General features: G+C 37.1%; 1 protein-coding gene across 1 annotated transcript in view; it reads right to left on the bottom strand.

Annotated features, from left to right (window-relative positions):
* CD109 (CD109 molecule) overlaps window positions 1-14,708 on the bottom strand; it is a 79,215-nt gene that overhangs the window by 21,196 nt on the left and 43,311 nt on the right. Inside the window, exons 17-26 of the mRNA XM_072332414.1 lie at window positions 14,523-14,583; window positions 13,836-13,971; window positions 12,972-13,089; window positions 10,614-10,727; window positions 10,192-10,410; window positions 7,880-8,024; window positions 6,692-6,868; window positions 3,723-3,804; window positions 1,295-1,523; window positions 619-784 (exon numbers count right to left, since the gene is read on the bottom strand). Coding sequence (XP_072188515.1) covers window positions 619-784; window positions 1,295-1,523; window positions 3,723-3,804; window positions 6,692-6,868; window positions 7,880-8,024; window positions 10,192-10,410; window positions 10,614-10,727; window positions 12,972-13,089; window positions 13,836-13,971; window positions 14,523-14,583 — 1,447 coding nt within the window. The remainder of the gene's footprint in view (window positions 1-618; window positions 785-1,294; window positions 1,524-3,722; window positions 3,805-6,691; window positions 6,869-7,879; window positions 8,025-10,191; window positions 10,411-10,613; window positions 10,728-12,971; window positions 13,090-13,835; window positions 13,972-14,522; window positions 14,584-14,708) is intronic.

Below are 14,708 nucleotides of genomic sequence, written 5' to 3'. Positions count from 1 at the left end.
CCTTCAGTTTCTTCAAGAGGATAATTACTATTTTTTACCAAACAACAAAAAACAAAAACAAAAAAAACCCCAAACTTTGATATCTTTGACTACTATTATATAGTCTGCTCTTCGTCCAAAATAGGAAACAAAATTCAGTCATACTGAACATGGAAGAGGCTAAGTATGATGAGATTATTGGTCACTACAGAAAATGCAACACATTTCTGTATCAGCTCACAAGATGTCCAATCATTCATCTCTTCATTTCAATACTTATTTCAACTAACCATCTCCCACGCCTGCCCCTGGAAGCCTCTTGATCAATCAGAACCACTCAGAAACAGTTGGTTTCAATTGTCTAATTAGACTAATCTTACAAGTGCACATAACATGAGAGAACTGACAAGTCACGTTCTTTGACAGCACCATGGTTCTCCCATCAAGTACACAGAAACTAAAACAGACGCTTAGCTTTGCTATGAATTAAAGCTTTATTTGAAGATCCTGTTTTATCTAGCAAGCTGAGAACATATTTTAATTTTCAAGGATTATCATTTTCTTTAATTCTTCATATATATACATGTAAAATTGAAAAAAAATCCATCTGTACAACCATAGAAAACTGTTGTGCAATACCTTGTTGTTCTGCTCTCTCATTCAGCATACTCAAGGCTTCCTTTGCTTTTGTACTTTTTGCCCATGACAAAGCATAAGACACAAGTGCTAATGTATAATTATCCGAAATGCCTTCTTTTAATTTATCTTCCAGAAAGTTTGTAGCTCTCTTAATGACATAAGCATGCTGAAAATGAAGATCATACACTGAATGTACATTATTATAATGCAAAAAAAAAGCTTGTAGATGAACAGAAACTACTGTCTTCAAACAACAACCAACATGTACTGAAAAATCTCAAAATCACAGACACAAACCTCAGAGGCAAAGCTTTTAACCTCACACTGTCTATTATGAATGTTAGTAGTCTCAAGAAAATTGATCGAAAGACTGAATGCCTCTAAGGATAGTTTTCCCCATATATTCATTTTTACGTTCCTGGACTAAAGGCATGACAATATTCTTGTTAAAAGCAATTGCCTTTAGATTTTACAAGGGTATGCAAAAATAGGTGGCTGTACATGTTCTGTCTTAATTAGTAAACCAAAATACTGGGAAATTTTACCAAATCAGGTTACATTTTGTCTCTATTCAGGATGTTCTTCTACTTCGTTAAACAACCTGCTGTTTGCCAGGTAGTATGAGAATTTATGAAGCAATCCAAAAACTGTAAATTCATTTTATGAATTCCAATACCTCTTTATCTTGGAACCCAATGAGAGAAGACATGATATATGCTGTGAGAGTGATTGGATTATTGGTGCCTCCTTGAAGGTCACTGTGTAACACTTTGCCAGGTTCCTGAAATTCTCCATTTGATTTCTGATGCCCAACAATCCATTTAGCTGTATCCATGAGTACATCTTTGTCAATATCTATGAATTGACGAGCTTGAAAAAAGCATCTTAATACAAAAGCTGATAACCTGGAGGAGAAGGTTAATGAAATATGACAAAATTAGCTTCTGTTTAACATAACATAAGAATATGATGACGCATAAAGTACTCAACACACAGCTTCCAAGCACAGAGGAAAATACGTGCCTTATCCAGACAAGAAAGGAGACTAAGCTTAATCCACAAAAAAATGAAGCTATTTCCTTGTTCCTAAAGATAATTCCTTTTGCAGCTGTTACATTTCAAAAATAAGTACAGGGTATATATTCTCCAAGTCTTTATTTGTCTTTATTTATCCAAGTCTCTGCCAGTACATGTTTAACTTTATTCAAATATTGCTCTCCTGCCTTCTGTTGCTAAGATGAAGTGGCAAAATCATAACTGCATTACTGCAAGCTATAAGTGTGATAGTAATTATCACAATTATCCCTCTAATGACATAATTGAAACAACACTTGTTTTATTCACTAATAATCTGAAGTTTTACTTTGACTCCTTTCTTTGCTAAATATGCATTCACGTATCTTGTTACTGTACTACATATATAGCAGGGTTATTATTAAAGATAAATTATCTTCATTTTCCACTCCATCAATACTGCATCTAATACAAATCCCACTGAAACTGGTGAAGAGTGATCATTTGCTCCAGAAGAATAGACCAAGTAAGTGACAGAGTAATTGGAACAGTTTTATTTGAAGCTGGTAACATGCTGAAGCACAAACACACATGTAAACTAACCAAATGCAGATTAGCTAAACAGAGTGCTGGAACTTGTATCTGTTTATCTTTCTAGCTTCCACAATTATGTTTACTATGTTTCTTAAGGTGAAATTCTACACTGAAAGAGCTTTTCAGCTGTATTTACAGTCTCAAAAACAAGGTGTAGAAGATGCAAGTGGGACAGTTTTTTTTACCATTAGTAGATCAAATCATCTCACAGAGAATTCCTCAGAGAGCCCTCAGTATCCAGAACAGAGAAAAGTGAAAATCTATTGGCAGCAATGGTGACAGCTAAACCCTAAACTGTTTCAACTGCAATAATAAGCAATGTTATTAACATTATTCTTCCTTTGAGAAATTTTCAGATACAAAGCTGTCTGTTCTCTGTGGAGTTGCATTTAGTATATTACACTTTAGGTAGTCTCAACTCCTGATAAATTACTAGAGAACTAAAAATGTGTCTATGGCACTTTTGCCTCTTGGAGAATACTTTAAACACTGGTTCTTAAGCAGGCAGAAATAGGCTGTTCTAATACTCAATAACCCTTAGAGCTGTTGGACATACTATGCACATCTATATTAGTAAGTCAAATGCGCCTAGAATTTGTTTCCTACAGTCATAGAATGGCTTCAGTTGGAAGTGACTTCAAGGATCATCAAGCTCCAACCCTCTGCTGCATGCAGGGCCAGCACCTCCATTTCTAATACTAGACCAGGCTGCCCAGGGACCCATCCAACCTGTCATGAAGACACCTAACACCTATCAGCTAGCACCTACACCAGTGAACTCTACTACTTTCTAAATCAGGGTTCTTCCTAAACATTGTGCAGGGATAACCTGGAAAATGTCAAGAGAGTGTCAGGGTCAGAAGGCTACCAAAGACTGTGCTAATATTCAAGCAATAGTGTGGTTCACACTTCCAGGCCCAGGAATATACATGGGCACTTCCCAAACATACGCATAAATATGGAGCACACAAGAGTAAAACTGAAGCGCGTTTCAACTACTCGAGACTTCTGGTTTGCAGAGACAGCAATGGTGATTTAAACAAATGCTCACTTGACATTCTGCTTTTATACAGTTGACAATGTTTCACCCTTGTTGTTGTGGCAAAAAAACAAACCCTGAGTAGCCTTAAATAGATTTTTTTTTTTTTTTTTTTTTTTTTTCCAAAGGAGTTTTAGGTTTCCTCCATGCTGGTAAGCTATCCTCTCCAGCAGAACATCTCAAAGCATTTCATTCAACTATTCCCATGGGTAAAATAATTCATTGTTCATCTTTTGTAAAATTAAAAAGACCTGCCCTAATATTTGCCTTGACAGCAAGCTATCCAGCAGAACGACCTTAGAGTTGGCCTGAATGCCTAATGAAAACCAGGCAGAAGGCTAAGACAGCTGGAAAATTTTAGCAGCTTCACAAAAATAAATAAATAAATAAATAAGTCTAGTCTTGGGAAGTGTCTAAAACGGTCAAATTCCAAAATGAATCTGGCAGAACTACTTACCATGTGCTCCCAGAGGGATCTTCATTTCCAAAGGCACTAAAAGAACCATCATCCCTCTGGAAAAGCAGCTCTCTTTGATATCCTGGAGTGAAAGAGCAGAGATAGGTGTTGAACACATTCCTCTTTTGTGGGTTCCAGTATAAACTTCCAACTGACATGAAGCAAGGCACTTTCGAACCTGAATAAAACATCTCTCAAATCTATAAGAATACACAAAACCATGTAGCAAACTATAAGAAAGTGGGTAACAGTAATGAGCCAGTAAAGAGCTATTTACAAAAATAGACCTAGAGGGCACCTATTCCCACAGAACTCATTGGCCCTTCTGAATCCCTTCCAAAACAGGATGTTCTATGATTCCCACTCATCCACCACCCAGATGGGACAGTGCAGGATAGAGGCACTACCTTATAACTCAGTGGTTCCAGAAGCAGAACAGCAATTGTACACTAGATATATAGCTCATCTCCTCAAAAAAGCTTAAATACTGAAGTCTCGCAACTAGAGAAACATTCTATCTCTCCTGTTGTAGGCGTTAAGGGCAGGTGGTGGTTGAACTATAGAAGAACAGGGCAACACTTTCCAGCAGACAAAAGGACAAGCAAAAATTAAGTATTCTCCAACTAGAAAGGCATGAGAGCAGCTACAAGTTACAAATCATAGAATCACAGAATCCTAGGGGTTGGAAGGGACCTCCAGAGATCATTGGGTCCAACCCCCCTGCCAAAGCAGGTTCCCTACACCAGGTCACACAGGTAGGAGTCCAGGCTGGTCTTGAATATCTCCAGAGAAGGAAACTCCACCACCTCCCTGGGCAGCCTGTTCCAGTGCTCCGTCACCCTCACCATAAAGAAGTTATTGCACACATTCATGCAGAAATTCCTATGCTCCAGTTTCTGGCCATTTCCCCGTATCCTGTCTCCACACACTGCTGAAAAGAGTCTGGCCTCGCCACTCTGCCCCCCACACCTCAGATGTTTATACACTGGGATCAGGTCCCTCTCAGTCTTCTTTTCTCAAGGTTAAATAGGACTCACAAGATCCATCCTAGACACTAAGGACCTGCAGTGTGTTCAGAGAAGGGCAACAAAACTGATGAGGGGTCTGGAGCACAAGCCTTATGAGGAGCAGCTGAGGAAACTGAGATTGTCCAGTTTGGACAAGACTTGGGGGAGACTTTATCACTCTCACTTAATCAGTTAATGATCTTGAAAAGTCAAGTCAAGCAATCTTGAGTGAGAGAAAAAAAAAAAAAAAAAAAAAAAAAAACAATTAAGTGGCAAAACTTGCTGTCAAAGTTTTAGCCTCAAAACAACATTCCGTGAGGAACATAATTATACATACATGCACAAACAGATCACTTCCTCTTCAAAAACACCTGACTGCAAGGCCCAAAAGCTGAGGTCTTCTGCTTCTTCGCTGAACAGACAATATGCAGTAATAAGGATTATAGCCACTACCCCAATGGTAGCGGAAAAGTAATGAACTAAGACCAACAGCTTACTTAACAAAGACTGCTGAGCAGCCATAACACAAGGAAAAAAAATTCTCTCTGAATTTACTAGGATAGGAAAAATTGGAAAGGTGAGCAGAACCAGAGGGAGGTTCCTCTATTTCCTACAGTTTTTTGCTTTCCTCTTAATGTCAAGCCCCATGCAGTCACACAAAAAAATCTTCAAAAACGAGCTTATCTAACACAAGAAAGTCTGTAGAAATGTTGAATCAATAGATCTGAGGGCTGCGAACCACTGCATTCATTCCAATAGACACTCAATCAAATGTGAAAAACAATACTTCCAATGTCAACTCATACAACTAGAAAGGCAAGGAAAAGAAGGATTCTATTATGAAGATGTATGCTAGTACTTCCAGAGGATTGGCTGAAACCCCGAAGATGTAGGTTAGCTAAGCCAGGCTAAAAGAGGAGTACATCAGAATGGAAAGGAGTTCAGTAATATGTGAAAGACTTAAAGGTCTCATGTTTTGAACAGTTTGAAAATACAGCTCCAGCTCACTGCTTGCCTGGGTATAGCCCCTAAGCTTTCAGACCAAACAGGACTTCTTATTTCTGAAGATGAGATCTGTCATTTTCAGAACTGAAGGAATTTATTTTAAATTCAACTTTTCTTTTGTTTTGCCTTTGTTCTAGGTAAATAAAATCTAACAAAAGGAAAGCAACCACTGCTAGCCACATTTCCTTCTTTCCACTAACATTTACTTTTAACATTAATTATATTTACCTCAGATTATGTGGTCACCATTCCCGATATTTAGTGTACTTTGACATATGAAATAAAATATGATTTAATATAATTTAACTTTATTATAATCCTGATTTTGTGAAAGTTACAGTTCAAACCAAGGATAAATACATCATGGATTCTGCCTGACCCAGTAGGCACAAAGAAGCACAATACAACTGTGTTCTTCACACCTCATGATGCCATGGTGTATTTTCAAGTCAAAATACACAACCATTTTCCACTAGAATATCCCACTTTCCAATGTCCAGCACAGAGTTTATCTCTGACCAAGTCTAAAACTTGGGTGGGCAAGCATCATTCACCAGAACATGTTTCCTAGAGTTCTGCAAGGACATGGCAGGATGAGGATGTGCTTGCTAATTTTGACCCACTGTACTTCACAAACAGTTCACACAGTTTAAGCAAGAAGGAGCTAGCAACTAACAATAACAACAACAAAACAGCACAAAAAAATCACCTTCTAAAATGCAGTTTTCCTCTGAAAATTAGCTATATTAAAACAATATATAATGGAGCAAATTTTCCTTGTAAGCAGAATTATCTGCTTCTCAATTCTGTTATCCCAGAAGAAAGAGAAAATGAGTTTTAATTCCAGGTTGCATGACACCAGCAGAGTAGCTTTTCACATACCAAATACAAAGTCACAGGTAAATCTAAGCTAGTTAGTGTTCTTGAAAACGTAACATGTCCTTTAAGCATACAGACCTTTTCTCATAAATGATAAGGCTTTTGATTGAATATCCTCTCTCAGCTGCCTAGTTTTAGTGAGGTATTGCAAAATATACACGTTTGGAGCAAAATTGATCATATTCTGTTCACCACAGCCATAAGGCATTTTAATGAGTGATGACAAACCATTGATGGAAGGTCCAAGTAAATCACCTGGAAGATAAAATTAAAACTTAATATGAATAAACGCATGCCTAACACATTAATGATGGTATCAGCTAAACTATGAAAAAATTTAATACACTGGGAATACTTGTGCTCAGCACCACTAAACAGGCAGAAAACAGCATTAACCACACACAATCTTATTGTCAGCTTTTTTCTCACTGACCAATCTCCCCATAGAGCTTTACTGACCTTCCCAACTACATGATAATTTCAAACAGACACCATATGAAAAAGCCCTAAGATATTCCTTCCAGGAGAATGCTTCAGCAACTGTTCGTATTTCAGATTTCCTGTATTTCTCCTCTCACACAGAGTTATCAAAGCCTAGGACCAACTATCGGTCAAGTTGTAGGCTTTATTCTTCAGACAAGCAGAATTTACACAGAATATTAGCGAACTTTGCAGGACTTTCCTTATTAAAGTCTGACAGACTCTTTAACTCCGAAAAAGGATACTTAATACCACAATATTGTAAATAAAATAAAAAAATAATGTATTCCAGCCATACAGTCATATTATGATTAGTTCAATGGACGAGAAATTATTTTGAACTAATGATTCATCCCATTAACATAGGGATTAAATTAAAATGAATAGTTTCCTAAAAACCTATCAATCAACAGCCAGGTCAAGATCTTAGAAAGGCCCTTCAGTAGAAACACTCTGGCAAGCCCTGTTCAGGATATTATACCAAAATTCTTGCTACTACTTGACAGTCTACTGCTTCCAGTTACTACTCACACCTATGCAGTGCAGAAGAAACCAGCAGCTGAATTATATTAAACATGGTGACCACTTGCAACAGGATGTCACAGATGTCAAACTCTGCTAATGGACACCAATCCTTTCACTACAAAAGCAGCGGTATGCTGTATCTTCATGCTACACCTTAGATACTGAATTCAGAAAAAGCCCAGCAGACATCAAACTATACTTCAAACAACAAAAAACAACTGATCAGTAATAGAGATGGAAACAGAACAAAACAATCCTTACCTATAGCAGTGACCTGCACTCTTTCACTGCCACTTACAACATCAGAAGGAAAAGTGAAATCCAAAGTTTTTGTCACTGCTTGTTGTTTACTCCCAGTTAAATCCAAAAGGAGCGTCTGAGAATATGTCTGTTCCAGTCCTTCAGCCTACCAAAATAAACAGAGGATTGTTATAATTACCAATAGGTTGTTGCTTTTAGGACTGGAACTGCATGTTTACTGTGCTGGTGCATCTAAAACTCTGTGAAATACTTTGTGCTGCTTCTTAACACATCAAGAACCTGAGAACTTAGCCCATGTGAACTGACACATAAATGTTTTCATAATAATGACCTGCTTCCACTATTTGCTTCTAGCAACCGTGTTTTAATTATAAAAATACACACAAAGTCATTGAAAGCATCTTTGATTCTAGTGAGCTCAATGACAAGAACAGAGCTCCATGATCAAGCATATGCCAAGGCCAGAAGTGCTCTCTTTCACGCTGTTTGCAGTTCTACAGCCTGTCATACAAAGCAGACTTACACCAGTTAAGTTCATCACTGTAGGTTCAAAGGTTCAGTACATTCATTCATGCATGTCTCTTGGAGAGAAAAAATGTCTTCAAAGTAGAGGAAACGAATGTATTTCTCTTCTCAGCCTAGCTCTTAGTCCAACAGGATTTAATTCTCTTCAGCACATCTGAGCTTCAATAAAAAGGGCAATAAGTGGCTCCTTCCAAAATCAACTTGCAGGACAGTGATTTTGAAATGTCCAAAAAAAAGGACTATGCTATAAAAGAAAAGTGGTCCAAAAATGGGCCCTCAAAGCAAACAGGAGAATACCCACTTAGCAACTTAGCAGAATTCAGCTGGCAGAGCTTGCTCCTCACATTGGACAAGGCTGAGACAGTTTTGGGCAAGTACAGATACAGAAATGCAGATGTAAATAACAAAATCTAGAAGAACCTCAAATTTCAGCATTAAAGTTTCACAAGCAGCTGTGTTCAAATTCATATCACTTAATTCATATGTTTATTGTATTCTAAAATAGTGCAATTTTATGATCCTGTTCCATAAGGGAGTTAAATCAACACCTTTAGAGCATAATTCATTTAACTCATTATCCTGGAGAAATGTGCTACCAGTATGGAAATCCCAAACAGTGGGTAAGAAAGTGGCAGAAAGAAAAACCTATGAAATCTGAAAACAAAGGCATAGATGAAGTGATATTATAAGCAGCAGAGGGACCCATTTTTTACATGGTCCAGTAGTGGTAGGAAAAGGAGGAATGGCTTTAAACTACAAGAAGTGAAATTTAGGTTAGGTAGGTTAGACAGGTTAGAGAAATTCTTTATTCAGGGTAGTAAAGCACTGAAAGTTTCTATGATTCTATCGTTCTATGGAGATCACCACAAGGAAATGACAAGTCCTGTACCTGGGGAAGAACAACCCCATGCACCACTACATGCTAGGGTCTACCCAGCTGGAAAGGACCTGGGATTGCTGTTGGACACCAGCTTGAGCATAAGCCAAAAAAACACTTTTCAGCAAGGCTGAGAGAGGTGATCCTTCTCCCCTACTCAGCCCTGATGAGTCCACTGGAGTATTGGGTCCAGGTGAGGGCAAATAGCCCGGATAGGTTGAGAAGTCTCCATCCTTGGATAGACTCAAAACCTGACCCTGAGTCCTGAGCACTCTGCTGTAGCTGATCCTCTTCTGACCAGGAAAACTGGACTACACAATAATTCAACTGTTCCCTAATTCTAGGATCTTAAATAGCTATTTTAGGATGAGATGTAAAAGTGCTTATCAGCTCTCATTGAAATGGAGATCAACATGACTCAAAGTGTTAGCTGGCAAACGTTAGGCAAATCTCATCCAAAAGCTTTTAGCTCATCAAGAAAGACTGGGGGCTAAACTTCCATCACTAACACAATAGAGACATGTTCATAAAAGTAGGCTTTGAACTGAGCTAGGTGCACTAAGAAATTTATTGCACTTATCCATAACGGAGTTACATGGTCCACTTTCCCATCCTAGATGGTTAAGCTATCTGTAGCACCATGAATTCATTGATGTGAAAACAGGTTTTGCCTTGCTTCCAGAAACATTTGTCACATGATCAGCTACAGAACAGATCTATACTTTCAATTCTGGAAGGAGATCTAAAGAATTTATTTTAAAAGTGCTTTCAACTTCAAGCTATCTGACCTGAAACCAGTCTTAGAAAATGAGAAGCAGATAAGTATACTGGTTTGCCTTTTTCCAACAGCCCATTGCCTATTTTACAGTGCAGTTTATTTGTAGAACAAGACAGGCTTCAGATTGTTTACCTTTACTAAAACTTTTTGGATGATAGCGTCAGAAGCAGCAGATGATATTGCTGTCACTTTGATGGGAATCTCTCCCAGCTGTTTTGGTTTGATTGGAAATTGAACAGTTTTCCCATCTTCACTTGGTATAAATATAGACTGTTGATTTCCTGTAGCATTTATTTCATTGGATGTCAGAATAATTTCAAAAGCATCATTCATTTCCAGGGTCACACTAGCCTGTAAAATACAGAAACATTTGCAATAACAGATGTAAATGTTGAAGAAAATTTAAGCTGTCTTTTTAAGCTGTGTATAGAGAAATAGCATTACAATACACTCACTAAAGATCTCACAAGAGAGAGTTATGGTTTCCACCAGTAATGCACTCTCTTCAGTGTCTGCTAATATTCAAGTACAGAGAACAGAGATTGTTATTTTACCTCAGCTTCTTCTTTCAAATAATTAAAGATATTCACTTCCAAAATGAACTGCTCTCCTCTGATGACAGAGTATGGAAGGTTCAAGAAAACGAAGAAAGGTTGAAAAGCTTCTAGCTGCAAAACAAGATCAGCACAAAATAGTGAATCCCTAAAATCAGCTACCAGTGAGAAAATGACGATTCAGCACATCTGATTAGACTTTCACTTTTAAATTCTTATGAGAGTATGCTTACTCACACTCTACAACTAACAAAAGGTATTACTACAGGTCTGAGTCAGAAGCCAAGGATCCTTCTGCATACAAACACCCTTGTTGGAACTCTATAATGCCACTAAAATGAAAGCTGCTGGACTACTGGCAGCTTCGACATGGCAAATTCTGACAGGAGAAGCTGAACTGGGACTAAGAAACTATCATTCTGCAAGTTGGAAAGCTGTGATCTGTCCAGATATATCATTAAATTTACTATGAACTATTTTGCACACACAAGTAAAGGAGGATTCTGAAGCTGTCCACTGACCTACATCTATGTCAATACAGACGTATATTGGAATCCAAAATAACCAACTTTCCCTAATTCTGCAATTCACCAGCACCTAAGTATGATGTGTATTTTGTATGGCTAATCTTGGTCTAAGTCTTTGGTTATACTTCTAATAGTACATCTTTTCTTAATTAAAACAGAAACAACTTGCAGGAATCTGTCAGAAAGCAATCAGAAAGCAATCAGTTTTATCTGTTCACAGGGACTTTTGGACCAAGTGTTAACTCTAGGAAGGCAGTAGTAAGCTCACATCGAGCTCAATGGGATTTCACCATTTATGAACATCTGTACATTAAGAATCACTGAAGCACAATATCTATTATTAGTGAAATGTCAAAAATGGCTTTAATTCAGTTTTCACTAAAAAAAAAATCTTCTAAGTATTTTGAGTTCCAGATCCAGAAAATCCTTAGATTTCTTTCTAGCCAACAAATATCTCAAAGATATTTTTAGGTTGTTTGCTAAAGCTTTCAATGATTAAAAAAAAAAATGTCTTTTAACATTAAAAAAGTTGTAATGATAATTTTTTTGTTAGTTCTTACTCAAAGTTTTCACTATATGCCTATTTCCTTTGATTTTTTTCCTTTTAACCTCCTGCAATACTAAATTTTAACAATCAGAAATATTTCAGTATCTTAAAATAAAACACGAGGTGAAATTGTCAATACTTTGTGTCCTAAAAGACATGTAAAAACAATGCAAAGCAGTAAATGACTCTACACATGCAGATATCACATATTTATTTCTCCATCACAATTTTCATGCATTTCTTTTATTTGTCTCTTTGTATGGCACTGATTAACATGTTTCAGCCATGTGGAACTCCAAGCACAATCTAAACATCCCAACAAAGTTGAAGCACTGAGCAGTGTATGTTGATGATTATAGCTAAAGAATAAGCTCAACATCTGTTTTACTTGTAGCTTTCTCATATTTGAGAATGAGGGACCAAGTATATATTTTCATGTACTTTGAATCAGAAAACATTTCTCTTTCCATCCCTTCTCTGCCAAGCTAAGTGGAAGAAACAAGAATCATGATTACAGTCTCAAAGGACCCTCAGCCACAAAATATAGATCTGTTTCCAAATTTTGTGGTGTTTTGACCAGGATGTTCAAAGCATATGGTTTGTATCTGGTATATCAGCCAACTACAAATCTGAGTCTGTATCTGGGCTTACATCCTGAAAGATACTCCTCCAAAAGAATTTGGAGGGATGAGAATTTCAGTGGGTAAAGGGTTGTCTCCAAGTTATATTCTAATTAGCGCAGGCATCCAGTTGGAAATCAATGACCTAGTCATGCACACTTTCAACCTTTCTAACCTTTGGCACCTAAAGTGAAGATGTCCCAGTTAGGAACACAGTTTCTATAGGATTTTTTACTTAATGCATGAAAAGAGATAACTACACTGACACTTCAAAGAGTAATTCTTATTTTAAACAAGGCAAATAACATTCTCTAAGAAGCTGATTCCATGAACATAGAGGGAGCCTAGGACAACTGCATATCTATTCTGTAAATCTCAAGTTGTAGGTCTAAACTGAGGAGTGTTTAATTTAGTTTAAATTGCTAAATTCTCCTTGAAAGAGCCACGGGAGACAGGAACCTGGCAGCAAAACCACCTCTTCCTGGTGCCCAACCTCCACATCCACATAGGATTTCACTGTAATGTTTTTTTAACAGTTTGTATACACATGAAATTACTTCATCGGTATAAGGAGAAGGCTGTTATTAGAAGTAAAATGCAGGTTCCAGTTAATAATCTAAAGCATTACCAGTATTTAAAAGAGAAACACCAAGTGATGTGCTACCTCTGCTGGAACTGTTGTCACTCCAAGACCGCCATCTTCAGAAAGCACAAAAGCACTGGCTACCCAGGACGTGATGGTATCTGGTACAGTGACTTCCATTGTGGTATCTGCATCAGATCTGATAGCAAAAGGACATAGATGACTTTTAAAAGTATCTGTTTATGGACACAAGTAAGTAAATACGTATGTTTATAATATATCAAAAATGAAGTTCAAGCTCTTGGCAGGAAAAACTGTTAGTTATCTGTTTTTCTCTTTTTAATCATTTGGAAATATTTATGATGGGATCAAAATGCTTAGAACAAGTTTCAATTATTTTAAATTACATAAATTTAATCAACTGTTACAAATCCTGTAAAATAATCCCCAATGAAGTCTGTATCCCTAAATTCTTAGCTGTGAAAGAATACAAGATTTGTGCTTCACAGCACAGGTCAGATTTCACTATTTGTTTGACAGTTTGAAGTGCTTCTTGAATTAGGTGCAGACGAGAACAGATTTTAGCTTCTGGGTCACAATCTTCTCACGTACTTAACAGAAAAACACCAAGTCCCCCTTCAAGTCAGATCTCCACCTGTAAAAAGAAGATAGTTTCCTATCCTGGAAGTTTTTGTCTCTAGGGTTTTATTTTGTTTCTGCTGAAACTGAAAGGCACTGAGTCAGGGATTGCTCTGCTTTGTGCAGTTGCAAAATGCCTCACTTGATGGGCCTCCAACCTCGCTTGTGGCCTCTAGGTGGTAGCAGAATATAAATAATACCACATTTTTAAGCACTGTCTTTCAGTACCAATGCAGAATTATACTAAAATAAAATAAAGTAAAATAAAAACAGTAAATCAGTTTCCATTTCCTTTTAATTTCATACCTAGTTTTGGTATCGATCCAAAGCCAAGTCTCTGGAAAATGTGTCCTCACATACGGAGTGCTGAAATCTAGAGGTCCATCTCTGGCTACTGGCAGATCATCACCAAAGCCATCCTCTACAGGTATCATGCCATCATCTACAAAACAGAAATTATTGTCCTACCTACAAATGTCTATGTTTAAGAAAAATCACATTAATACAGTGTTTGCAGTATAATCTACAGTGTTGTTACATATGTTAACACTACTCCATGACATCAGAAAGTTTGCATATTTTCTTTTCCTTACACTTTTTGGCTGTTAATTTCTTTTCTTAAGTAAATGAAATTTTACAAGAACACTAAGATTCTACATAGCCTTTCCAGACTACTTCTACAACTGGTAAAATATAGTGTCATACAAAAAAGTGACAAACCACTGCTATGAAACTGCATCTCAAACTACAAAGAAAAATACCATTCCTTGATTCTCAGTCCCTTAATGAGTAGGGTCACTCAGGACAGCAGCAACAGTGAAGTTCTCAAAACAGTACCTATAGGAGTTTTGCCTTAAAAACAGTTCTCTTTTGCAAGGTTGGAAGTTGCTTTTGTATATACCACAGTGAGAAGACTTAAGAGGGGCCCTAACCCACGAGTCTCCTTCCCCACTCAGTAAATTAGATTTGGCTTCATTTATTTTTATTACTTACAAAGAAAATGTTCTTTATCCTCCTCAAGAATTGCATCAGTTGATACCCAAAGGCTGCATTTCTGGATAAAATTTATACAGTTTATCTCAATACAGGATATTCAGGCCATCAATAGTGCTCATGTATTTTATTTTTCTTTTCTTGTCTTTCTTTTTAAGGAAATATAGTCACACAATTATAGAGTAA

This window comes from Excalfactoria chinensis, chromosome 3 (genome assembly GCF_039878825.1).
Source record: "Excalfactoria chinensis isolate bCotChi1 chromosome 3, bCotChi1.hap2, whole genome shotgun sequence".
NCBI lineage: Eukaryota > Metazoa > Chordata > Aves > Galliformes > Phasianidae > Excalfactoria > Excalfactoria chinensis.
Note: the sequence above shows the minus strand (reverse complement) of the source record. Positions and strands in the feature narration are given on the sequence as shown.